The 27,945-nt window shown below is 41.2% G+C and overlaps 3 protein-coding genes across 5 annotated transcripts; 1 reads left to right on the top strand and 2 right to left on the bottom strand.

The window, feature by feature from the left end:
* Nucleotides 1-145: 145 nt before the first annotated feature.
* On the bottom strand, nucleotides 146-4,537 carry LOC109984536 (E3 ubiquitin-protein ligase rnf146). 3 transcript variants are annotated; one of them, XM_020634734.3, is made up of 3 exons: nucleotides 4,395-4,537; nucleotides 3,788-3,847; nucleotides 146-2,935 (listed from the first exon to the last, which is right to left on the bottom strand). In XM_020634734.3, the coding sequence occupies exon 3, from the start codon at nucleotides 2,921-2,923 to the stop codon at nucleotides 1,787-1,789; it is 1,137 nt and encodes a 378-aa protein (XP_020490390.1). In that variant the 5' UTR covers nucleotides 2,924-2,935; nucleotides 3,788-3,847; nucleotides 4,395-4,537; the 3' UTR covers nucleotides 146-1,786. The 3 variants fall into 3 exon arrangements, with proteins under 3 accessions (XP_020490390.1, XP_020490399.1, XP_020490409.1); XM_020634743.3 differs by having other exon boundaries at nucleotides 3,788-3,844; nucleotides 4,395-4,534; XM_020634753.3 differs by having other exon boundaries at nucleotides 3,788-3,833; nucleotides 4,395-4,532.
* A 65-nt stretch (nucleotides 4,538-4,602) lies between these two features.
* On the top strand, nucleotides 4,603-6,167 carry mdh2 (malate dehydrogenase 2, NAD (mitochondrial)). The gene has a single exon (XM_020634763.3). It carries the CDS (start codon nucleotides 4,733-4,735, stop codon nucleotides 5,744-5,746), a length of 1,014 nt encoding a protein of 337 aa, XP_020490419.1. The 5' UTR covers nucleotides 4,603-4,732; the 3' UTR covers nucleotides 5,747-6,167.
* A 963-nt stretch (nucleotides 6,168-7,130) lies between these two features.
* Nucleotides 7,131-19,093, bottom strand: rspo3 (R-spondin 3). Its single transcript, XM_020634774.3, has 6 exons — nucleotides 18,210-19,093; nucleotides 14,588-14,782; nucleotides 14,256-14,399; nucleotides 13,900-14,046; nucleotides 13,525-13,710; nucleotides 7,131-8,143 (listed from the first exon to the last, which is right to left on the bottom strand). The coding sequence occupies exons 1-6, from the start codon at nucleotides 18,307-18,309 to the stop codon at nucleotides 7,920-7,922; spliced, it is 996 nt and encodes a 331-aa protein (XP_020490430.2). The 5' UTR covers nucleotides 18,310-19,093; the 3' UTR covers nucleotides 7,131-7,919.
* Between the last annotated feature and the right edge of the window lie 8,852 nt (nucleotides 19,094-27,945).

Genomic DNA, 27,945 nt, shown 5'->3' with positions numbered 1-27,945 from the left:
AGGAAGATTGACAAAGAAGGAGGGATTGAACTTGTAAGGGGCCCATTGAAAGTCCTTCCTTTGTTACCATCAAAACAGATATATCTATGCTTACATATATATCTAGAGCAAGACCTTTCCAATAATCATAGACAGGAAATCAATATATTCTCCTTTTAGGATGATGAAATGACACAATTTATTCTTAAATTACAAACAATGTAACAAAAGGTTGCCAAGCAAAGACTGTTACACAAACTTTATTCTTCAGAATGGAGAGTCTAAGACCGAGCTGATGATGTTAAACATGTCAGAAATATAAAAAAATAACAACTTGAAATCTCTGCAGCATGGCCAATGACGATGGCAGATTCTTGCTCTTGTTCCTCCTCAGACATCGCACATAAAGAGGATTTACAACCAGAAGAAATGCAGAAACAAAGACAAAATAAACATTTACTCAAACTCAACCCCAATAAAGATCAATTCTTAACATCCTGTTGACCAGTAGTGTTTAAGTAACTCTCTCTTCAAACATGCACAAATCACACCACTTTAGAAACACCAATTTAGAATACTTTTAATCAGGGACGATAAGAATACTTTAAGAGGCTTCAGAGGCCTCAACAGCTTTTAAAAAGGAAACACTGAACTCCACATTAAAATGCCAATTGTTCAAAGCTGGGAGGGGGTTAAAAGAAATTTTTGAAGCACGTTCTTCTGTTATGAACAGTCTTTTATAACAGGAAGCCAGATAATCCTGTGGACTGGAGAGTTACGTTACAATGTCAAAGCATAAAAGTGTGACATTTTAAGACCTACATAGCCTAAGAGCATCAGGAAGTACTTTTAGATTCCATTCGTTGTCTGGTTAAAAAAACCTTAAGATATTTACTTACCGCACAGTCAAGTCTGAAATGACACTCCACTAAAAGTTACATTTATATCTCAGAAATTTAAAGTAAAGCTTCTTAATCCGTTAATCTGAATTGAGGAAAACCACTGAGGGGGGGCTGGAGTTGGAGTTATCAAAGATTAAGTTCTTTCCAAGAGTAGTCAGATGACTTGAGCTCTAACAAGCCTGTTTCTGTGTGCTATGTTAGCTGAGAGAGTTAAAGTGTAGATGATTAGAATGCAGCTGTTCATGATAAGAGATGCAGTTCCATTTCCAGAAGAAACATCCCCATTTATGCTTTCTTTCTTACACGTCACAGATCTGGAAGAGGCCCGCAGAAAGCTTCTTTTCATAAGGATAACACATTTCAAGACAGGAATACAAAGGATTGGTAGAAGCTGTTTAGCAAGTCTCTTTTCCGTCATAGTTCCTACACTTTGAAAAGAATAGACTTAACAGTGTGCATTAAGTGACCAGACTGATGGCAGCTAAACACATCATAAGACTGTTTACACTGGCCTCACATGATGTTCTGGATTGACAATTGTGAGATTTTGTGGCTCACAACAACATGCTGTATCCATCTGGCAGTTCACCAAGCTGTCCCTCCTGCCTCAGTGTTGGAACATGAAAACCCGACATTAGTCCTTCTGGCTGGGTATATGCTGGATGAGACTGACAAACAAGTCATGAAGATATGAGCACATTTGAGAGAGCCAAAAAATAAAGGATCCAACTTTGATCACTAAAATTGAGCTCTTAACTAAAATCAGGAAGTACTTTTTGCTTAATTATTTCTGTAGCCAGCCATCCACCTACATCAGATCTGTGACAGAGTGAACGGCAGCATAAAGTAAGGAATAAATTAATTAAATGGAACAGAGCTGTTTACTGAAGATTTCAATGACGACTTCACACTTCAGTCACTGTACACTGGCCATCAGGCATTCTGGACCTTCCACTGCTACTGGATGAAGAGGGGGGAGAGTTGGATTCTGCACCAGGAGGGGCTCTGTCCTCTGGATTCAGTCTTTGCCTTCTTGGACGATCCTCCCACGGCTCCACATGCTCCCCATCTCCCCCCTCTTCTTCTTGATCCTCCTCTTCCTCATCGTCACTCCAGTCTCCGGAGCCAGACTCGTCCACAGAGGTGTGAGGGTCAGAGGACCTGGAGGGTGAGGCCTGCTCTTCCTCATCTTCTTCCTCACCTTCCCCAGCCTCAGACCGCTCATGGGGAAGAGTGGGCCTGGTGATTTGAAGCTGGGAGAGAGCATCCTCCAGAGTGGGGCTGCTGCTGCTGCTACCAGGCTGACCACCGAGGGAGGTGGGAGGTCTGGTGGTGGCTGGAACTTGCTGCTGTACACCTGCTACTGTGGTATCAGCCCCGTCAGCAGAGTTTTCTCGACCTACTGCTACTGCCCCGATGGCCACAGCAACACCCTCAGTGTCCAAACGCAGTCCTGCCACTCCCTTCTTGGGGATATCCAAAACGTCTCTCTTCATCTTGCGTCTACGCCCGTGCTCATTGCGCCTGTACTGTACCATGTTCTCCAAATCGGCTACATACAAAAAACCAGCAATGAGCATTTCAGCTGTTTTCTTCCCCTTGGAGAAAGCGTCCTCCAGCTCGCGGCTGGTTCGCTCATCATACTGCCACCATCCATTTCTACCTTCATAATACCAGGCGTGATCACTCGTTGCACCACCCCGACCTCCTGCTGATGCCTTAAGCTCCTCTGGAGAAAGAAGTGTAGGCCTCTCCAGGAAGTCATCCGGTACTTCTTGTCTGCAGAGAGCACAGCGTTTGCTTTGCCAGGATGCTCCCTTCACACACAGGAAACAGAAGACGTGATGGCACGGCAGCTGGACTGGGTGGACACAGCTCTGCAGACAGATGGCACACTCGGGTACAGATAGGGCTGGGGATGAGTTGCTGGAGCCAGAGCATGATGATTCTGCACCGTTTCCACTTCCTCCACCACTGTTGCTGCCTTTCTTACTGGATGGAAGAGAGCTAACAGAGTGGTCGACCTCTCCACAACTAGCCATCCTTAGGAAGTTCTACGGCACGGGATCAAGAGTGAATAAAGATTATACAGAGCACCTAGTGACAGATCTTTTTTCTTGGGTAATAATCATTTGGAAAATTCATATTAGTATTAAGGATTATCAACTCTGGATTTTGTGTTGCAAGATCCATATATGATTACATTTTCCTCTTATATAGCAACAAAGAATACATTTTTCTTTTACTGCTAATATCTTAAAAACAAAATAAATACTGGTCTGCAAATTTCTTGCACACAAATCAGTATCAACAGATTAATAAATATAGAACGATGCTAGATTTTACATCCCAACTTAATAAATAATAATAACTGCATAATTGTGCAATAATTACCCAACTGCTGCTAACCGTTCAATATTACTTGTGCAATAACTTTGTAATTCACTGCTTTATAATTGGCTATCTATTTACTCAATCACTGCACTTTAACTGTCTATTTATTTATTCATTGCACTAAAACTGTTTATTTACTCATCCAGTCACTGCACAATAATAACTGTATATACTCTGTCACTGCTCTATAACTTCACTTATTTGCACTATATCTCTATATTTATATTTGTTTAATTAATCAGTCACTGCAAAATAATAACTATATATTCTTTCAGTCACCACAACTGTTTGTTTTATTATTATGATTCATTCACTGAACAGCAATTGCTCTGACCACTTTCTGCATATTTCTCTCTCATGTCACCACAAATATATTGTTGTTGTTTTTGTAAACGCTGCTGTTTAGGATTGCTGCTAACAAAGTTTCGTTGTGTCCTTGTATACAATGATCATTAAGATTATATCTATCTATCTTCTAATAAAGGTTGACAGACATGCTCATGAATACTTACTGGAAGTACTCTTAATGCTGATGAATCATGAGGAGAGCTGGTGAAACTTCAAACTTGCTACTACCAAAACAAAAAAAGAAGTTAGTTAAAATGATATCAAGAACAATTATCACAAGCAAAATCAAACTTCCTTTAACCTCATTAGACAAACAAACACTGTGAAAAACAAGCTGATGTGAAAACGGATTAGCTAAACTATGACTGAAATGTGACTCAAAGGTTTAAGTATGTGGAACAAAGGCCTTTCTGTTAACTGACTACAAACAATGACCTGTGTCAGCTAACAAGTTTCCTGCTAACCAGCTGGCCTTCTGTGAAGGCTGCTGATAAACACAGCTGACGATCAACACACAAACTACTTTCGCTTTCACACATAGTTAGCAAACATCAAGTCGTTTGTTTGTAGGTTATATATAATCACAGGTCAAACAGTACATAGGGACAAAGCGAATGACAAAGCGATCATAACAATAAGAGCTGTTGTAGCTAACGCATGCTAAGCTAACAGCAGTACTCTGACTCCAGCAAATAGACGGAGTTCATGTGACGGCGCTAGCTTAAGGAGACATAAACAGCACAGATAAGGGCCTTAGAAACCACAACGTACCGTACTGTTGGAATATACTTTGTTATTTCGATGCGCAGATACAATTCGTGTAACAGCTACTTATTCCAAGTGGTAATTTTCCGATTTCCAATGTTAGCAGGCTTTTTGTTTTCCTCTGAAAAAAGCGCAGATAAAGACAACGACGTAATGGCGTTGCGTAATGACGCAATATGACGCAATATGACGCAACACTGCGCGACGCCTTCTTTCGACGCATGTCAGTTCAAGAGTCTTCCTGTTCGCTCGTGGCTAGAGGACGTTGGTGTCACAGAGAGAGAGAGGGGCTCTTCAAGTGTTTATTTCTCAACTAAAGACAGAACAGAAGCAACAGAAACAAAATGTTTTCCCGCGCAGTGAGACCTTCCGTCAGCCTCGCTCGGAGCCTGTCCACCTCCACGCAGAACAACGCCAAGGTGGCGGTGCTAGGAGCGTCCGGCGGCATAGGCCAGCCGCTCTCTCTGCTGCTCAAGAATAGCCCCCTGGTGAGTCAACTCTCCCTGTATGATATTGCCCACACCCCCGGGGTCGCTGCGGACCTCAGCCACATCGAGACCAGAGCCCAGGTGACGGGTCATATGGGACCAGACCAGCTGGAGGCTGCTCTGACGGGCTGCGAGGTTGTGGTCATCCCCGCCGGTGTGCCGAGAAAACCAGGTATGACCCGTGATGACCTCTTCAACACCAACGCCACCATTGTAGCCACCTTGGCCGATGCCTGCGCACGCTACTGCCCAGAGGCAATGATCTGCGTTATCGCCAACCCGGTCAACTCCACCATACCTATTACATCAGAGGTCATGAAGAAACATGGAGTGTACAACCCCAACAAAGTGTTTGGTGTCACAACCCTGGACATTGTCAGAGCAAACGCCTTCGTGGCAGAGCTTAAAGGCCTTGACCCAGCTCGTGTCAACGTACCAGTCATTGGAGGTCATGCTGGGAAGACCATCATCCCCCTCATCTCCCAGTGCACACCAAAGGTCGAGTTCCCTGCTGACCAGCTGGCCGCTCTGACCGGCAGGATCCAGGAGGCCGGCACAGAGGTGGTGAAGGCCAAGGCTGGGGCCGGATCTGCAACCCTGTCCATGGCTTATGCAGGTGCCCGCTTCACCTTCTCAGTCCTCGACGCCATGAATGGAAAGGAAGGTGTGGTTGAGTGTGGCTACGTCAGGTCTGAGGAGACGGAGTGCAAGTACTTCTCAACACCTCTGCTCCTGGGAAAGAACGGCATTGAGAAGAACCTGGGGCTGGGAAAGCTGACGGCCTTCGAGGAGAAACTGGTGGCTGATGCCATTGGCGAGCTGAAGGCTTCCATCAAGAAGGGCGAGGATTTTGTGGCTAATATGAAGTGAACAGGGGCATGACGTTAGTTGAAAACATCAACATCTGTGATTGATTGTTCTGTCTTAACCTAAAGGCATCTGGGTAAATCTAAAGATCCGTCACAGTGTTTCCTCTTTTGTTTTTGTCATAGCAGTAGGATTATCTTGATTCAAAATCCTGGTTTTAACCACAGTCCTTTTGCTAAGTATCATTCCACTTAGCTTTTCAAATATGGCTTTATGTTTAACCTATGATTTGTGTACATACATTGTACTGTGACTTAATTATTTTTTGCAAATGTCAACTCTAAAAAAAGATTCATATATTTTCATGTACAGTCTTTATCTGCTGATCGAATGAGGAGGAAATACTGTCATCATGCCTGTTGATGCAAATAGATGTACCTGGTGAACAAAGATTCTCACTCCACCAATAAACAGTTTAGCGGGATTCTTTTTTCTTTTTTTGTTATTCAAGAATAATTTAGCCTGCTTGCACATAAACACATGAAACTGAGAAGGTTAATCAATATCTGACTAATCTTTATTTTATGCTAAATTTGGTTCTGTAAAGGTTACTTTATAGTAAACGCTTTAGATGTAGTTTCCAATGTATGCCACTACTCAAATTAACTATATACCAACATTTAAAAAAATAAAAGTCTCTCTGAAGTTGGATCTACATACCATTCAGGTACTTTTTATGTATGTCAGAATTGTCGCAGCAAATACCTGCCATAACTATAAGGCAGTTTTCCTTCAGTGCTATCTTTGTTTCCCTGCATTTCTTATCGCAGTCTTAACTGTTGTGCAAACTGCAGCTACTCTATAACTTGTATAATGCTGAGTGGATACAATAGGGAATTGAAATGATACCATGAACTTTAATCCTCTTGACCATAAATGTATCAGTCTGCATATCTATCTGTGCCCTTTGCCTTGATGACATTAAATCTCAATCTTAATTGATAACTAATACTAGATTATTGAAACTTTTACTCCAGATTTGTTCAGCAGACCTGTTACATGAGCTTTTCATTCTTCTGTGGCTCAGTTAATATTAGGTACCTTCTGCCTCACAGAGAATGGCAGCAGTAGAAGGCCATTCTGATATTCTTGGCACACTGTATTTGACACATGCATGGGTTCAAACTAAATCATTTTCTGACAGTCAGTACTCAGGAAGTGTAAGATATTGGGCCACAGCCCATTCAGTGACTTTAATGGCACCAAGATTTTTATACGTATATCTACCAGACTGATCATGGACAGGTATTACGGTTTGTGAAGCTGTACTGCAGCCCTTCACTCACTCACTGCTCACCTTTACTTTCCATTTCCATTTCCTGTTAAATGTGCATGTTTGAAAAAAGACTGCACAAGGTGTCAGTCAAAAACAGATAACAGACACAGGTACAAACCCAATATAGTTTATTTGACATACAGGTGCTTTTGGTTCCAATTCAAGGAGCTTAACAGAGGACAGATTCCATTTACACAAAAAAAGGAATATGATGGTCAATCAGATTTATCACATTTTAGGATAAAACTCGTTTTTGTCCAAAACATACGGAACTCATGTTTATGGTTTCAGTTTTTGAGCCATTAACTCTCAGCATGCAGGTTTCCCCACATCTGTCTTTGTGAATATGTCACAAAATGGCAATATCAAACTAACTTTTATTTGTTCTTTACACATTTTTGCATCAAATAAAATAAAGTAAAGCGATCTAAAGAACAGGAACAACAATAATAAACTATAGTTCTACATTATGTTTCAAAATCTACATTCAAAACCAAGACGCACAATGTTGTACCAGGGCCCCATTAAATAATCATATCAACAAGCACATAGTGTAACGTCTTTGTCTTTGTGTCTGTCAGTCCTCCACACAGGCACACACATTTCTCATTGTGTTCTTTAGTCCCATCAGCAGTCTCAGCGGAGTCTTCTGCACTTTTCAGCAGAGACACTCTCTCAGTGGTGAGCGAGGAGGAGCAGAGGCTACAGGGAAGATAAAAAAAATGACTTTTTCAAAGTCCATAGTGGCCTGAGCCTTGTGGCTGAATGTGCCCCATCCTGCTTGTGCATAAACATTATTTTCAAATCATACAGGTAGCAGCAACACCCCTGCAGAGAGGGGTCGAAGAGGGGAGTGACCAGAGGGTAAGGATTGGGATCTAAAGAGGAGGATGATGTGCTCTACTGTACAAGGCCATCATCAGGAGAGACAGGGTCCATGTCATGGCCTCTGCGATGCCGGTGCTCTGTTTTGTTCCTGTTATCAGAGTCTTCACGTTCACCTGTGTCTCTCTCCCTCTCTCGCTCCCTCTCTTTCTTCCGCTCCCTTCGCACCTCTGGATTCTCCTTATCTTTCCTGTTGTTGCGATTCCTTCGTTCTCTTCGATCATTCTTCCTTCGTCCTCCTAGAAGAAAAAAATAATCATAATGTAAATAATTATCAAATATAAAAATACAAAATCTGTATATACTAATTCTTATTCTGGCAAAAAAAATGCAACATGGTGAAAACAAACAGAATTTCCCTTTGTAGCATACTGCAATTGGTACAGCCACAGAGAAGGCCAAAATGAAGGTCTACATGTCAGATATTAAAGCTGGTTAAGCATTTGAAATTAAAAATAGAATGTCTCAAAACATACATGATTAACTATTTCAGTTTGTAAAGACATTTCAGCTTGGGATAAATGTGATGTTTTAAAGTTTGTACACAATAATGTAATTTTTCTGCTTGTTTTACAAACAAAAATAAATCACAACCCAAACTATTCAATGCATCATTATGTATGAAAAGATGATTTACATGTAAACGTTCCTTTTTACTAAGAGTACCATAGTTTGTTTAAAGCTTCAAACACATAACAGAACGCAGACAACCACGCGATGATCTGTATTCACCACTAGATGTCAGTCTTTAACCACACACAGCAGTCGTCCCTGTGATGAGCAGACCTTAGTCCAAAATAGAAACCCTTTAAATAAGCCCCACATTTATCTGTTCTTGCAACACCATCTCATAAACAAAACGGAGAGTTTTGGAATGCTGAAGGTTTATCTCTGCTCGAGCTACAGTTATTAATGATAATAACAAGATCCACCCCCAGGGAGGTCGGAGACAGGACCTGCAACCTTTCCTGTTGTTGGACTGCTGCTGTTCATGTGTGAGTGGAACGGAGCGGCACGGCCTGCTCGGCTGGCTGGCCGGCCAGTCAGGGATTGTGAAAGTGCTGAAGTCGGCAGTAGGCACAGACACAGGGAGAGAGAGAGAGAAAACCAGATCTCTCTGTCTCCCTCCTGTCCGCATCATGTACTTTCATCCTCTCAACTCTTTGTCTGTTTATTAGTTAAGCCAGGGCTATCAGGAAACAAGAACCATGTCCCACCAACACATTATGGTACATAGCTCTACCTATCCACTAAATTCAATCCTCTTGTAAAAATAGTGGAAAAAAAACAAACAAAAGGACAGTAGATGGTTTTAAGTACATATTTGAACAAGTGCATAAATACAATTGAGGAAGGACAGTGTTCACATAGTTTATATACAAGTCTTCAAAAAGTAAGTAGCCTATAATAGAATAGAAATCAAGAATAAGTGAATGCCTCATGCATGGATGGATGGAACTGACAGATGGAGTAATCTGGTGCACTGACTCACTGGAGTCTGCCCCCTGTCCTCTATAAACACAGGAAGTCCCCTTCGCTCTCATTGTTTTCTCTGCCCTGACACCATTTACAACTATTTACAAATTCAGTGGATTAGTCATACTGTAGCCGCCGAGCTTTTGTCCAGCCAGAAGAGTAACCTAATCCACTCCAATGTTGAGATGATTAGGAGAGTGTTTATCGAACCAACCTGGGTTTGGTTAGTTGGAACAGTTCCCGATGGGCCTTTTTGTAAACTGTGTGCTGACATAAGTGTAATGGTCTGCAAATTAGACACCTTTAGAGGTTTTGGATCATTTACAACAGACACTGAGTGCATCCAAAAAGAGGCATTATTCTGGCAGTAAATAAGCTGTTGGCTTTGGGCACAAATACATGACACTTTAACAATATTTAAATTAGGTTTTATTATATTCGCCAACACATTTCTACAAAATAAGAGCTACAGCTGGTCTTATTTTTGCAAGTGATTTGGGGAATCCATGTCTTCCTCTGAAGTAAATCCAAGACTGAAAAAAGGTTTACTATAATAAAATGTGAATACTTGGCACAGTTTACTTTGAACAGGCATCCCTGAAATAATCCCTGCACTGTATGGGGGTATTTAATCTTTGATGTTACTATGAGAATTTAATAAATGCATTTATCTTATATATGGTATACCAGCAAGCTTATTGGAATTGCTTTAGTCTAGTCACCTTTTTCATTTCAGGCCCATAGCAGCTGATACAGTATGGGGTGGTTAAAAGCTGTTGGGATGTTTTTCTTGGCCTGTACTGAAGTTCATCTTAAATTGATAAATGCTAGCTACTTATGTCATGTGTATTACATGGACCAAGAAGCCATATGAATGGTTGTTTGAACTAGCTACCTATAGCTTAGAAGCATACTCCTAAAATATTAAAAAGAAAGTGTCTCTCTCTACAGTGTGTTATTCCTCTATAATTCCTGCCTGTGCAGTCTAAGAGCACACGGAGGGGCTTTAAACATTGTTTTGTGTGTGTGTGTGTGTGTGTGTGTGTGTGTGTGTGTGTGTGTGTGTGTGTGTGGCCGCGTGCGTGTGTGTTTGCGGTTGGAGGAGCATTGTGTATTTTATGATGGCACATCCTCCATGGCAGGCGTTCTGTCGTCCGGGGAGCTTTTGGCGGGAGCCAGGCTGGGATTAAAGGCTATGGGCTGTCCCATGAGTGGAATGCCTGCCGCATGTCCGCCAGGATGTCATGGGGGGGTTGGGGTTGGGGGGGGGTGCATGAGTTGTGTGCGTGTATGTGTGTATCAATCCCCCCGTACTGACTGGCTGATACTAGTTACTGTATGTTTCTATGTATGCATTATGCCTTTGCCTATGTGTGTTGGTTTTTGTGGGAGTTAAAGGGGGAGGGTCAAGGTTTGCAGAGGGCACACGATCTATCCTGTTCCAGAGATAGAGAGGTGAACCGCAGGTCCATCGAAGGACAAATTAGTCAGGATTAACTTAAAAGAGACTGCGGCGGATGAGGATGTGAGTGTAAACATTCACAATCTCTTGCTGCTGATAATGCAGGAACAGAGACAAGTTTTTCTGAATCTAAATCTGAATATGTCAGCCTGTATTCTATAGTTTTGCAACTTTTCCTGCATGTTATTTAAAACATTGTGTAAGGGTTAATCGGGACCAAAAGGAAACTGTGAGGCTGTGGGGCCTCAATAACACTTTGACATTTTATGAAATGTGCATTGTTATAGAGAGTTATACGACAAATTGATACCGTGTCATATCTATGCAGAAGATATGAAACTGGTGCCAGGAGTGGATTACTGTAGATAACTTTAAGGACTGTGAGCAATGAAGAAAAGCTAGCCTGGCTTAGTTGAGAGTTATGAAAATGTGCCTTACACGCAGGAAATAGCTGTGGTGTGTAAATCCGAGCAACAACTTTCCTTTTTTTGTTAGTTTTTGGAACTAACAAACAATATATAAGTAATAGAGCTTTTAAGGTTCATGTTTTAAATGACAATTTTACACACAAAAAATTAGCTAATTCCCCTGTTTTGAGTCTGTCAGCAATGGTTAGCTAATCAACTGCTAGCTAAAGCTACACACTATGTTAAAGTGGTATTGATCGTCCAACTATTTTAGAATTTTAGTTGGGTTTTTGATGAGGAAGTCAAAAGATTATGAAGTCGATTGAGCTCTAACAGAAGTAACTGGATGGTAAAATTGGAGAAAATAAGCAAAGAATTACACTAAGGGGGTGAAGGTTTAAATAGGATAAGGCGCAAAAAGAGGAGGATAGGAGTAGGAGGAGGAGGATGTATCAGTGTCTGAGGGCTGCTGGAGGATTACTGGGGGCTCTCTGAGGTCGGACCACTGACCCCCTAGCGTGTGCAGAGCGTAAACAGCGAGGATAGGACGCGCCGAAGCAGATAATTAGCTCTCATTCACCGCAGATGCTCTCGAAGCTGGGGCAACTGGGTAATCACAAGTGGAGGCAATACAAGCAACTTTCTTTCTTTCTTTCTTTCTTTCACTTCTCTCCTATCTTCTGGCCTTCAACAGGCTCCGGCTACATCAACAGAGCCATCAACTCTACACTAAAGTCTCGGCCCGACACAACTGACTGGGGGTGCCAACAGTGAGCTTATATGGGGTTCTATGTTTTCTTTGGTGTGGTGTGGGTCTGGATGGGATGAAGCAGTGTCTGGACTAGTAGAGAGAAACAGACAGAGAGTGAGCGAGAGAGGGATAGAGGGGTCTCACAGAGGGCACATCTCACAGTCTGCCTTTACAAATCATATCAACCCCAGTTGACTCTGTTCACAAATTACCGCCAAGAGCAATGGCTCTGTAGTTATTTCAGTGACACAGAGAAGGTATGTGTAAGTATTTATGTGCATGAGTGTGCATGTGTGTGTGTGTTTTTGGAATCTTCAGATCATGCAAGTATTGGCACATTTGTCCTATTTGAAATGGAGAGAGTGTATCTGTTGCTGGATTTGTGTTTGCATGTAGGCCTGTGTGTGTGTGTGTGTGTGTCTGTGTGCGTATGTGTGTGTGTGTCTGTGTGTGTGTTTGTGTGTGTGTGTGTGTGTGTGTGTGTGTGTGTGTGTGTGTGTGTGTGTGTGTGTGTGTGTGTGTGTGTGTGTGTGTGTGTGTGTGTGTATTGGCAGCTGTGGGGATAAACCAATACTGATCCCTTGGTCGCCGCGTGCCTCCAATGGGGAGGATGTTGATGTTGAGCTGGCTGTTTCTGCGCCAGAGTCAACTGCTTTTCTGCTGCATCACACACACATGCACATAAGTACAAACATACACACACACACACACACACACACACACACACACACACACACACATATACACACACTGTTTGTTCTGTAAGTGTGAGGCCCCAGGGGACTGGAACTCAGCCTCCTACCCTGTCTGCAATCTGTCATTTAACACTGCAGAGCCCAGGCTAAAAAACAACCACCCGTAGCTGCCAACCCGCTCAGTAACCACACACACATAACATAAAGCGATCGTAAATGCACCACAGCATCGGGTTCTTAACGGAGACGAGCCTGTCTGAAAGCAGTTTTCACTCCCTTCATTAGTAATGATCACGCTATTCCTTGTTTACTAGGAGCAGAGAAAGCGGTTTTACTCTTTAAAAGTCCAAAGAGGTCTCGTGGGAAAACACACAGCATACCCATTGCAACATCACACATGTGTGTTCCCCCCACTGTCCTCCCTCTAACCACAATGACAATCCTCTGAGTAAACAGCCGGAGTCCTGAGCGGAAGAACGACCCGCTCTGATTGTAGCTACAAGCTGTATAGCAGCAGAGTCTGGAATTCATAGAGCAGAAATTGTGCTATGTGTCACAAATACAAGTGGGTGTGATTGGGTCAACAGCAACAACAAAAGGCCATGTCTGGAATGTGCACATTTTAAAAATAGTTGTTTTTGCTCTTTCAAGCATTTGGATTTTTTCTTTTTGAAATAACAAAGATGCAGATCCTATACCAACACATTATATCTGTATAGGGTGATCCAGGTTTTCCAGATTTCATTTTTAAATGCTGGATCACAATAATGTGGAGCCAGTATTTGACCTATGCTGAAACACCAAAGTGCCAAAGTTTTGTTTTCTTTACCTGGACATTTCCTCCTCTTGACCAGGCAATCTTTGATCTCTGAGATCTCAGGGCACGGGTTCCCAAATGGAGATGGGTACTTGATGACCAACCGTGTGCGGGTCTCCTGGCCCCGCTTGAACCCACAGGTTCTACCAGACCGCGAGCAGGGGCTCCACTCGCTCCACTCACCCACCTCGCAGTGCACTGAAAAAACAATGGGGAAAATTAAGGAGAAAGGATTTGTTAAGAACTTGTTGATTGAACTCCAAGAAATCATTTATTTTTCTTCTTCAAACCTATTTGAGCGCTTTTGGACATTCACAAGTAGTACAGGCATCTTGGGTTGGTTTTTTTTCTGACACACACACACACACACACACGCACTGCACTGACCTTGCGCTATGCACTCCATGAGCTTGTCATTGGGCTCGTAGTCCTCTGGACAGACATGGTGGCACCTCCCGCTGAACTGATACAGGCCTGGCCGGCACCTCGTACATGTTTCACCGTTCACACACGACTCACACTCTGCAGGGCACTCTACAAAGACAAAAGAACATCGGTGTATCTCTTAATGTAGTGGCCAAATGTAACACATAAACACATTTCAGGCTTCATTCCAAAGTCAGGTTTATTTGGTGAACTCCACATGGCTAATGAGGTATAAATACAAGGTGAGCAGAGCTAAATAAAGGACAAACCCTGTGTATGGTCCATGTGTTTGATACATGTAAGCTGTAAACACTCACTGGAAACACACTCTCTCTGTGTGTCGCTGCGGCCCATCCCCTCAGGGCAGTACTCCTGGCACTTTCCCAGGTGAAGGTAGAAACCCGCTCTGCAGCGTGTGCAGAAGTTCTTGTTGAAGCAGGAGTCGCACTCCGACCTGCACTCTGACACAGACCCACAACCATCGTTTAATTAAACAACACAAGTTACTCAAACAAACAAGTTTGAGATATGCTTTTCTGTTTGTGTTAGTTATAAGAAAGGATTTACAACACAGAGGTCATGCTCGGCTACAGGAACCACACTTACAGGCGTATCATTCTTTAATACAGAAACAGTTTGTGCTGCTTACTTGTGCAGGTGTTTCTCTCTGGGGAGCGTGTGCCGTAAAAACCTGGAGGGCAGGAAGTCATGCACACTCCAATCTGCTTCATCCCAATCCTCTCCAAGTGCATGAAGAAGCGCGGCTTGCAGGACAGGCAGCCATTGTAGTCTGAGCAGGTCAGACAGCCACCCTGCTGGCACCCCGAGCTCACACCAGATATCTCTGTGGACAGCAGCAGGGGAATTGTTTGGGTATTAATTTCGCACGATATTGAAAAACTAAAAGACATTTCTGAACAGAAAAAATTGATATTCTGCATTGCCCAGGAGCAATTTGGGGTTGTTTGTAGAAACTAGTTATATTAGCCAACCTCGTATCTAAAGGTCAAAGCCAGGGTTCACTTTTCTGTTGGTGGTAAACCCTCAGACAACCTTCCTGTAAAATTGTGACTAATTTAGCATGTAGGGTTTATGGAATACTTCAGTGTCCCGCATTAAACATTAAAGCATTCATTAGAAAATCCAGAAATACATTAAGTGGTGAAATGCTTTTCTATACTGGTATTGTAGAGAAAAGCAAATACAGTACATGTTTATAAAAACCTTTAAAACTTCTGTATTCTTGGTTAACATCTAAGTATTCTTGGTTAAACATCTGATCCTGTTTTTTACATCATAACAAAAACGTACTGATCAATTACAATTATATTCATTGTTCCTTTGACACATAACTACTCAATGATACCCATGCTGTATTGGCGCTTCACTCCAAAAGACACAGTTTGCAGGAGTCATACACAGTGGGCAAATCAAATGCAACCCTGGGTAGCACTAAAGTAATACAATTTCCTCTACAGTGTTGGCATCTCATACCACCAGTTTACACTGGCCTTCTTCCCTCGGTTCTGGGATAAGCTGCCAGTTTAACATAGATCAAGGATACTTTGTTTGAAATATCTCGACAATCTTTAGAACTGCTGTCTGTTTGCCCACATGTGTTCCTGTCAAGCTGCCTTGATTCACAGACGTCTGAAGGCGCAGGAATTTGGCCTTGCCCTTGCACCGACAAAATTTCACTTGGACAGAGGTATCTTGCATAACATACCACTAAAGTGGCATATGAATTAACACATTCCCATGCCTGCACACACATGATTCATAGAGAAATTCTGAATGGTACAGCAACATAGGAGTTCAATGGATCATATAGCTGACATTTTGAATCATATGTTCAGCATTCAATTAAGCTGTAAATAAAGACATCTTTATTTTCCACTGAGCTGACTCATCTTGATAAACTATATAATACATTGAATCATTTCCACTGTTATCACCCAGGCACCCACATGCTTCGTTTCTGGATTCATCATCACAGACAGGAAGCACGGAGCTCGGGTTCAGTCGCTGCCTGGTAATTTTTGGCAGATTGACTCAATGGTCATTGACTCCCAGCTCACTCTTACCCCCTTTGTTCCCCCTGAAATCTGTACTCATTCACCCCTTCACCAACTAATCCCTCCATCCTCCCTCATATCTCTGCAAGTGTGAGATATCTGCATCCTCTGCGGAAGTTCGGACTCTTAGAAGCACTTGTCAATTAACAAGTCATCTGGAAAGGAAGAAATTTAACTAAACATTTCAAATTATGACTATTTTTTATTCAATACTGTCATCTCACAGTGGACTTTCTTCATGGTCGTGTTGTATGGATCTGCTGTATAATACAAGGTTTGATTTGTACCTTTACATCTTTTACTCTATAATGGCATTTTACCTCAAACAAAAACAAACGTACACTCACTTCCAAAATGAAAATGTCACAGGAGACAAACTGTTATTTCTGTTTAAAGTCTCAGTAAATGTTTTCTCTCTCTGTAGACCCTCCTGCTCCCCCTGCTCTCTCACAACTGTGTTGAGAGGCTCTTTACTTTTGTTTAGGGGAAAATAAACACTTAAAGAGAGAATATGTGTGTCCTGTTGAAGCGCAGTGTATATAACATTAAAACACCTTAACCCTATAAAGCTGAATCATATTTTATCCTCAATCATTGCAGCACTAAGACAAACTTAAGTATAATAGTCAACCTTCAACAAACAGTACAGGACAGGTACATTTTCTCACTCTACATATGTCTTAAATATCAGTTTGCAGCAGGTGAAATGTTAATAAGCCTAAATGAGTTGTGCTTAAATGCACGTTTGACTTAATATAGGCTACTGAACACTGAACAAAAATGAGCCAGAGACCTCTTCAAAACCATGTAATAAACACACCGTTAACCCCAAATGATCTTACTCTGAGCTTTGTGATTAAATGTGAAGAGAAGTTGGAACCTCAGGTGGCAGGGATAAAAAACATCACTTTTAACGTCTATTATTGTAGCTCACAGACAGTTTGTTCATCCACACTGGCGGGTGATACATGGAATATTCCAGCTATCACTGCTCAGGCTAAGTCACTGAGCACATCTGGAGACCCTCAGTGATAAAGTGTGCGTAGGAAGAATAGAAAAATATACATCATTGATAGTTGTTTCATGGTGTGATGGAAAAAGGTTGGTTGTAGCTCAAGAGATGAGACATAATGTTGGACACTTGGGGAGATACATGGGAGATGAAATATCAACAGAGTAAAGAGAGTTTGAATAATGGAACATCTCTGCTGTTTCTAAGGAACTGTATTTTAAATAGCAGTAAAAAACAAAATGGGAAATTGTTTAAAATGATGATACTAAGTTCTATTTCTTGCCTGTGTAAAGGGGAAACCCACCGTGTTCTTAGTGATATTAAACTTTCTCCAGAAATGTCCAGAATGTGTCAGTGTATAGTAAATTCAACTTGGAGGCTACTTTATCCAATTTGAGAACTAAAGCTGTGAATAATATGCCTTCTCACTCAGCCACACACACACACACACACACACACACACATGCACACACTCCATGTCTGAAGTCTGCAGCTGTGACCGCTAGAGAGCGACGGGAACCAGGAGAGAGAGCTCAGAGAGGAGCGAGTGCATGCAGGTTTCAGGTGTCAGGCACAATTAATTAATCGAATTAATGTTTAAGAAAAAAACACATTAAAAGTAGAGTTAAATGACTAAATGACTGGACGTATCATATACTGATCCATCCCGCCAATCAAATAGCTAATACACTGGAGCATGCGCTGGAATTTGCCCAAATAAACCAATTAACATTTGTTGCGCATTTTATAACAGAAGTACGAGCAACCTTTGGAGGCAGTCGGTTTAGTTTTCCCTTTAATTGATACAATTGTAGTTGTTGTTGTAACTTATTGATTAGCGGGAGGGAAGATGCAACATTAAGTTATATCAAGAAAACTCATAACAATGTAAAGTGTTCAGTGTTTCCCGTTGTGCGCACAGGTATGATTGTTCAGTGACCATAATGTGCGACTCATCCAATTTACCACACTGTCTATAAGTTATCAATCATTCATAAACTTAGATAACTAAATTAAAGCAACTATTAAGTTATTTTTTTTGGGAGAGGGTGAAGAGAGTCTGTGAAGTTTTTGATTTAACGTCAATTCGAGAAATGCTGATTTAAATACAATACACAGAAAGAAAGAACATAGGGACTGTGCTTGATGTGTACAACATACTCCGCACTTCAACCCATACTCACGTTTATGTTGCCGGTGCCTGGAGCTGCTGTGCTGCTGACCACCAGTGTAATCCATGCAGTGCAAGATGATCAAAACAAAGGAGATCAATTGTAATTGCATAGTAGCCCAGAGATGAGACTCGTAAAGCCAATGTCAATGTTCACCAAACACTTATGGGATGAGATTTCGTTTTCTTGCCCCAGTTAGAGGCAAAGTGTGGAGAGCAGAGAATAATTCCTACACACAGCAGGACCCCCAGCTATGTGGTGATATGTGGTGATGGTAGTGGACGCTGGCCCAATGATGCCTGGGCCGCTTAGATTGTAACATCCTGAATAAGGTCTTCATATGAGCCAGACCGAGTCAGGGATCCGTTATCCGTGCTGTGATGAAGAACATCCCCTCCAACAATAAAAAAACAAACACCGCAAAAAGATCGATTCTCATCCGGTGTGCGCAGAAAGAAAGCAGTATCAATCAGCATAGGTCCAAAAGGTGAATACAGCTGTGGTTTGAAAAGAAAGGGACTTTTAAAAAGTTTGACTGATAATATCCATGTGTAGCAACTCCAAACGGACCTTCCTCTCCCTCTTCCAGTCTCTCCCTGGAGATGCTCCGTGCGTCCCGGTGTGTGCAGACCCTAATGTGCTAGGCGCGCGGAGGGAGTCGGCTTTATCTCAGCATCAGCTAACGCACAAAAAGTCAAACCCACCTCAAAACTACTTCATGGAATCACTCACAGAAAACAAGTTGAAGTTGTCTTTCTGCTGTCACACCTCATCGCTGAACCAAAGTGAACCAAAGAAGACCTCCGCTTCTCATTTTTCTACTTTCCCATTCAGTCCTCTCCTGCCGGCCGGCTGATGACTTCAGCCTCACTGCCGTCTATCCCACTCTCTCTCTCTTCTCTCTCCCCCTACAAGCTTCAAAGTTTATTTAGAGGACAAGCCCCCCCGCGTCAGAGAAAGAGAGAGAGAGAGAGAGAGAGGGGCACATACTGAAGTTATTTCAACCAGGGTTTAGAACTATGTATTGTAGCTTGTCCAGGATGCCTGTCTGCAACTGCGCTTCCCTGATGCTTTACATGCACATCATTAACATGTATTAAAAATGTGAAAATGACGTCGGTGAGACTTATGCATAGACTCACTTGTCTGCTTAATTCAAATTAAATGTCAATATTCCGATTGTCTCTCAAGCCAAAAAGATACATTATAATAGAGAGAGAGAGAGAGAGAGAGAGAGAGAGAGAGAGAGAGAGAGAGCGAGAGAGAGAGAGAGAGCGAGGTGGATGATTATGGGTCCACAATGACAATGTGATATTAAGAAAGAAAATGACGAGTAAAGAGTTTAGATTTTAGATTATATGGCCCTTTAACAATTTGTTTGCCTCATATTCTTGTCTGAATGAAAATGATGAAGTGTTAGAGCACCATGGTAAAGTTGTACCAGTTTTTTTGAAAGCAATGCTTTAAATAAATGCAACAGATTGCTAATAGTTTATATGAAGGGAGCATTACAAAGAAGAATGAATCAATTAAACGTCTTATGCTGTTTTTTTTTTCATGTTTTAATCTCGGTGTCAGTGATGGTTTGGTTTAGATATAAAATCCCCCCAGTTGACACAAGCCTGAAATGCAGCGACTCGTCCCATTACCTCTAGAGGGAGTTAGTTCCATGAGGCACGTTGTCATAACAGACAGGCCCTGCATGGGTATCAGTGAGTTATGGTAAACTGTGGCACTTGACCTTTCCATGCTGAGTCCACATGTTATGTTGTTTCTGCTGCTATGATATGGAAGAAAATAGCAGGAGAAAAATAGACACTTGAATACTTTGAAATCCCTTGAAAGAAGCCTTTAGGACAAAACATGTCCATCATTAATCATTGCTTCAAATCATTCTGCACTATGGTCTAATGCAATAACAAAGTTTAAGACTTTTTGTTAAAGAATTAGTGTCACATGCAAAGACACTGCTCCAGGTTTAGTGCACTGTGGCCTCTGGAGTTTGGAGTAGAGCCGTGTTAAAGGAGGGCTGAAGCCTCATTTGTCTAACTAGTGTGTTGATGTTTAGAGGGGAACAGTATGCACGAGTCCGCAGTTCTCCTCGCTGTGGCTTCTGGTCTTTCATCAGTCACTGTGCTGAGGAAAGCAATGCAAACACACTGTGGCTTCTTTCTTTATGGGAATACTTCCCTGTTTGCCCTGCACTAACTCAGCAGCAGGACAGTGAGACATAACACAGATTGATACATTGTTTTAAACCCTTTCAACCCCATTGAGGTAGACTGCTCATTCCAAACTTTACCCAGTAAGAGATGACCCAGAGTTCTTTTGTGACCCTAATGTGCTCATTTAATATATTAGGTAAAAAAATGTATATAATTCTAAAGACAAGCTCTGTAATTAGTCTGGGTCAGACAATAAGGTTTAATATCTTTTGTTAGTTTGATATGTTTTAAATCAGCATCTGTTTGCAAAAACTGTTAAATATTATGATGAAATCTTTTGAATTATGAAATACCCTTCCTCCCTCTCTTCCCTCCCTGTAGACTGGTGTAGGTGATGTCAGAGAATAATGCCCCTCTTTGTGTCCCAGTCTGAACCACCTTCCCCTGGGGGTAGGAGCAAGAGTGTGTATTTGGGTGTATGTGTGTGTGTGCGTATGTGTGTGTGTGTATGTGGCATTGGGGTGCAGAAGGTTAAGGTCACTTGGTCAGTCCCTGTGACCGTCCAGTGAGAGAATCAGTCGACACCTGTAAATGAAGTCAGGCAGGTGCATAAACCCTCCCGACCAAGGATGGATGCACTCTACATTTTTTTAAACCTATTACCACATGTAGTCCTATTTTAGCCTCACTAATGTAAGTCGTGAGTAAAAGGGTGCATGCAAGTCTATAACAACAGCACTCCTGACATACAGCTATTTATATTACACGAGAATACAAATATTTAAACTACAAGCCACATAAATATAATATAAAAGTACATGTGATGGTGTTATGAAAACTGCAAATGGCTTGTACAGAAAGAACACACAGAAGATATATAAAAGATCATGTCAAATCCACCAAAACAACCTATCAGAGGTCACATTAAACTGCAGACATAGTTAAAGAAGAGAAAAAATAACAAGAAAAAAAGCAAGAAATGTTGCCTTCATAAGTAATGACTGACAGTTTGTGATATTGACAGTTACTGTTCCACATAATATGCCAAAAAATAATCCACAACATACAAAAAAGAGCAGCTTTAGCTATGCAATGTGGACTTTTTTTAACCTCTTATATCGCTGTGGTCCATTTTTTAACGAGTGGCCTCTGTTGAGTTGAGCGCAGAGGAAGAGCGAGTGAATAGACATGAATATGAAAATGCAAGGTTAAAAAAAAATCTGCATTTTGCAGGTGTGTTTTTGAGGTAGGATATACACCACAAGCATACAAACAATGTGTTCGAGATGCCCACGTTGTGTTAAGCAGATGTCATCTTTGTTATAATTATATGACCTGCATTATAAATAAATCCATTTACCCCAACCTAATCAAGGGAATGACTCTTTAAATCCTAAACATAATCCGAGAAAGAATAATACCAACACACCACAAATCTCACGCCTGTGATCTGCAAACTGTTCATTCCTCGGCCATGACTCATCAAATACCCAGATGACAGTGACAATGTTGATCCACTGTCCTGTCATCAGCTAATGTATTAGGCTGGGCTCATTGAGGGCAGCAATTGATAGCGCATGCCTCACTCTAGTCTGTAAAAACATAGTGGCTCAGTCTGTATCCTTACCAACAGGTTTTTCTTATGATGCATCTCTTAAAGCTGTGAATATCCTGGCAGCAATCCTCTGCATTCTCTTAGCATGAAGCAAGCAAACAGAGACAGTGTCATGGGTCACCAGAGGATGAACAGTGTTTTGAAAATAGATTTGTGTTAGCACACACACACACACACACACACACACACACACACACACACACACACACACACACACACACACATACATAAATACAGGATTCACAAGTTCAAATTAATAATTATTGATTCTTGAAATTCTACCTCACACACAGAGGGATTAGAGAAGTACAAACAAGGATGAGACAGGAGCTTTTGCAGCAGGGTAGCAGGTGGGGCTACCTTATCTTAAAAATGTGTGTATGTTTGTGTGACTGCATTTATGTGTGCACCCAGGGGTGATTGAGAGGATCATTTCATATAAGTGGGGTGGAGAAGGTGGACAAGGACGGATAATCACTGTGAGCAAGAACTGTCAGCTGTACACACAGAGCCAAAGCAGGTCAGTGTCTTATAGAGATCGTCAGAGGCCTTTCCTCTGCTGAGTGTGTGTGTATCTGTGTATGGTGATGGGGGGCAATTATCACTTATTTTACAGTCTTGACCAGTATGCACTCAAAAGACAATTTACCCTTTGGCAGTATATTTTATAATAAAAAAAGAAAAGGGTATTTTGAATTGAATGCTTGTTAACTGCCTATCTTACGCTGTAGTTATAAAAGATCAATGCTTCTTGCATATCATTTCTGTAATCATGTTCTGTGTGTCAATTCATCTGTTGGTAGGTGAATACATTTAAAGTATTGGAAGCCTTCTGGTTTGTGGTTGCTGTCTAGCGGCATTGGTTGTATGAAGGAAAACAGGTCATGCGGAGAGCTAAAGAGGCAGAATGCATTGGCTGTGATTGAACCCCAGAACTCATCGTCTATCATCTGAGGTCAAAGATGTCGTCTCTGAAGTCTAGCTAAGTTGCTAGTCGGACTATAAAAAGGGACAAATCACCCCCAAAAAAAGTCTTGGCCACTTTATCGCTAACCTCGCGCTACACCAGACATCCTGAAAGTTTGTCAATCTTCCCAGAGGCTTTTTACTTTCATTCAATAGCCGATGGGTTACAAAATCATTTATTTATTTACAATTAAATCATTAAGAAAAAAAAAATCTTTGGATGGATTCACTCTTTTTTTCCTTGTTAACAGTATTTATGCTAAGTCCCTCAAATGATTAATGTCACTAAGAGTGGTGTCAATATTTGTATCTATCTCTTGATGAGGTCATGACTCATGTGCACAACTATTGTCTTCTGCACATTTGCTGAAATGGTACACTGCCTGGATCTGAAATGCACATTGGAACTAAATTCCCTGTGTATGTGTGCTTATTCTCTATGAATGAGTATCTGCATGTCAAGTACATAAATGTCCATTTCATATTTGCAATTGTTTAGTCCAGAAATGTCCATTTCATAGGTGTGTGGTGCACTGCCAATATGTGTGTTTGCTGCTTTACTGTGGAAGTGACCCAGGGAGGAATCCCCTCAGCAGGCCTGACTAATTTTGCCATGAGCGTGGCATTAACTACAAATTCCTTCCGAAGCGTAGTCTCCACTTCCCTATCCCTCTTGACAGCAGCACTTTAAATAAACTGAGTGCAAGGCTGTTAAGAAAGGCCACTGCTTTCTGTCTGACCCTACAGACACCCTTGTGTGATGTATTTCCTCTTCTCTTTAGCCACTCTTTGAAAAACATGACTGACCAGTGAATTGTCAAAGTCACCAGTATGACAGGAGGGGGGAAAAGTAAAGAAAGTACCAAGTTCACCATGGGGAAAGGGGTGTGTGTGTGCATGGGGGTGGGGGGTGGGGGCTCTTTATGCTTCAAAAATTAGAGGAAAAGTTGGTGAGCATAGCCAGCCACCTTTTGACAAGAGTGAGAAAGTTTATATTTTCTCTTTCCTCTCTTGCTTCCCCTTGCAGCGCTGCCTTTCTTATGAAGCCGAGGAGAGACAATGACAGCACAGCGTACGGGGGCTCAAGCATCGCTACCCAGGAAATTTTAATCATCGGATCACCACCAGCTTTTTAACCATCAGGTGTTGCCAAGCAACAGGTGAGGCAGACCCCAGATATTTTGTATGTGTGTGAGTGTGTGTGTGTGTGTGTGTGTGTGTGTGTGTGTGTGAGTGTGAGATATTTCCTATAGTGAAGGGGGTGCAGATAAGGGGGAAAACAGAAGAACCTTGGGGCTATTTCATTAATCTGCACAGGGAGTCTTTTCTTTTTCTTCTTCCTGATAAAACCCTTTCTTCTTTGCCTTTATAGCAGGCTGCCTGTCTGCCCTAAACTTTTGTCTTGTGATTTCTGAGCTCTGTTGGGACCTGGGTCAGGCTCACAAACAGCCTGGGTGAGGGTAGGTGTAACACTGTTATCACAATGGTTTGCAAAGCTGGGTCTCAGATAAATCTAGTTTGTCATGCAAATACTGTAAATCACTGTTGTTAACTTTTTACAGATCATATGTTCCGGGAACAGCCCTCGAGAACCATCCAGATTTATCGCTATAGAAAGTTGAAAGAAGGCAGATGGCCTGAGCTTTATTTTTCTAGCGAACAATTTCCCCTCAATCTAAGAGGTTCTAATGGAGAGACCCTGAATTAAAACATGTGTGAAAGCAAAATACACCCTTTCTTTTCTCACCCAGGCCTCAGTGAACCATACCATGGACTTTGCCTTTTTATGACGAAAATGAATGCAGACAGCTTTCCATGCAGTGAAAAAATTGGGTCCATTTTCCCTCTTGGAGAATAGCTCGGTGTTGGCCAACTCTGTTCTGTTGGAGTTCGCAGTGGCTAATGCGAGGTTGTTGATTTCAGGAACTGTTGAGCCTGTGTGGTTTTCACAGTCAACAAATAGCGTCTCCGATGAAGCATTATGACACAGGGGATGATTCTTGACATTTGCCTCTTTCCAAATTGTGTTAAGCTGATTCAAGGATCATGTTGCAAAGGAGGTATAACTTACGGTACGACCAAGTTGTGCATATAATTTGATACATAAAAAGTAATTGTTTCATTTTGAGTCAAGAGCAGTTGCCCATAAAACTTTCACCTCGTGCAAACAAAATCCAGACTTGTTTCTCCACTGAATAAAACACAGGTTACAGGCTTTGTTCCAGCATTGCTCAATGCTTAGTCAGAATGCTAACATTCTCATAAGGACAATGCTAGCTTGGGCTACTGATGTTTAGCTTGCATAATGCTAAACATGTTCAACCTCTTAATTTAATTGTTAAAATATGTTTAGTAGCACTATGCTAACATACTAACAATGGTATGTTAACAATGGCCAAAAAGATTCTAGCATTTTTTAACATTGCTCATTGTTGAAGCTAATTTGATAAATTTATAATTTTAGCTTCAACATGCAAACATTTAGCTAATTAGCAGTAAACACAAGGGGCTTATTATAGTTCATCCTGAGGGGAAGATGACTGTCATTGCTTTCCATCCAATAGTTGTCTCTCTAAAACTAAAAATGTCAACCTGATAACGTCGCTAGAGAAGTCATGAAATCACCAAAGTCATCTTGCCGAGGCTGTCTGCACAAAAATCTAATGTAAAACAACGAAAAGATTAAGAAATTGCTGTTAGGACATTGCCATCCTTAGTGGCAGAATGAAAGCATAGTAAAAATGATATCTTATTTTCAAAGATTAACTGCCTTAAAAGTCCAGGGATTAGTAATGTGATGTGCAAACAGATGTGAGGGTGTTTTCTTGCCATCTTGCCCTAAAAGTGGGTTATAGTGAAAGATATTACATAATAGATTTGTAAAAGTCAGAAACCCAAACACAAGCATGCTGTGATCTTTATGGAGATCATAACATCCATTATCAGTAACAGCTCTGACTCTGTTTTAATTCAACCACACATTGTTAGAGTAACCAACAACAGAGAAAATGTTTCTTCCAAGAGGCTGGAGGCTCTAAAAATTAACAAGTGTTGATTATTCGTACACAAGCAATCGAATTCTTGTTTGAAAACCAGTCAAATAAAAATACCCAGAACCCATAAAACAGCAGGATTCAAGGGCTGGTGTTTTTATAATTAAAGCCAAAGCTCATTCCTTCTAATGACCAGAGTGGGAGTGTTTAGCAGAGACAGTGCTGCACACAGGGAAATCCATCCAATGAGATGGATTAAATGAGGAAAACAACAACGACAACAACAACAACTGAGAGACTTAATAAGAGCATGATGGAGGATCTGTGACTTTGTTCATGACTAATACTCATGGACCAAACTCAAAGCAGCTTTTTAATAGTGGAGTCGCAAGAAAAGCCTCAAAGCAGATCAATGAATAAAAGAGAAGTAAAATACATTTAAACAATACTAAAAATATATATTATTTTGTTCATATAAACAGATGCTCATATTTGATTGGCATGTATACTCACAGTGTACAGGGTGTTTTAACTTTATTGTAATCTGCAATTATTGCATGTTTCTGACTTTTAAGAAACCACCAATGAGAGCAGTTTAGAACATTATCCTAATCCGAAAAAGACTTTTGCCAAACCTCTGTTGTAGTATTGAAGTTTCAAAATCTTTTGAACCCGAATGCAAACATTTAACAGTTCAATGATATTGGAAGAATAAATCTCCACCACTGTTTGAAAACTGTTTTTAAACAATATGAACAATATGAACCTCAGCAGTTATGGTCAAGTGAAACTCATTGTTGTCTGCGGTGTTTCCCCGAAATATAATTATGATTAAGATCATAATCACTGCCTGTATTTGAGATATTTCTTCTTCCTTCTGTATAAATGTGAAAATTGAGTCGTTGTGAAATTCACCTTCAGTATTTATGCAAAGAGAACGTTTGTGTAGGTAGACAGCACACATGTTTGACGTCTGTGAAGCACATGAGGCCAGTAAAACATGACTGATCCTGGATCTGACCAAGAGAGAGGGGCGACCGACTACAGTGGCTGTTTATAGCCAGTGATAATGGCCTCCATATAAAAGCAAGGGTAGGCTAATTATTCTCGGGAGTTTGTGACATTTGGCGGTTATTTTGTAAAACAAGGCGCATGATGCTGACGTGAGCAAATCAGCAAAGGCCTTTCACTAAATTTTCCCTAAAATAATCCCTTGTGGCCCAGTATGTCTAGAATATGGATGTTGTTAGGGAACTACAACCACTTGTTTATTGTTAGGAAAAGATTGTGGTCTTTGTTAAATACTGGATTTTGCAAGATTTTTCTGTGCACTTTTTTACATCTCCAAAAATGGAAATGTCATAGAGTTTACCCCACAAACCCCTGAAATCTCATCTCATATGTGGCAAATTTAGCTTTATACTAAGTTTCAGATGGGAGCTTTAAAAGAACTTCAAATTTTGATTTGTGCTCATGAAGTCTATTGTTGCTAACCTATCACTGCGCATTATTGTGAGTAACCTGGCACAATTAGTCATTCCATCAAAAATCTCGTCATTCTTAGTCAGTTGAACTGTTTCCACACGCAAGACAATCTTCAACCTGCAGACAACAGACTCACTTCCTGGCTTCTATTTTGATAAAAACACACAATGATAGTTGATTACTAGCGCTCTGTTTCCTGTGCCATTGTGAGTTTGATTTGAAAGAGTACACCACTGTCCTGATGAACTTTAATGAGCCTTAGATCTAGGATGATTCTAATTTGTTGGACAATAACCTGAGTTTTAAAAAACTTTGGCAGGCTGAAAGGGGGACAAACAATAGACAAATACCTATAAGAGGATCAAGGAAGTCTGTTAAGTAATGAAGGTTATGTGCAATGTAAATTACACTGTGCTTTTCCTAATAAAAGAAAATATAAAAAAAAAAAAAAACTTTGGCATGCACCATTCTTTTAATGAGTGGAAGTCTATGTCCTCAGAAGAACTCTCATCCAGTTCAAAGGT

This window comes from Labrus bergylta, chromosome 8 (assembly GCF_963930695.1).
Source record: "Labrus bergylta chromosome 8, fLabBer1.1, whole genome shotgun sequence".
NCBI lineage: Eukaryota > Metazoa > Chordata > Actinopteri > Labriformes > Labridae > Labrus > Labrus bergylta.
The sequence above is the reverse complement of the archived record's forward strand: the minus strand, read 5'-3'. Positions and strand labels throughout refer to the sequence as shown.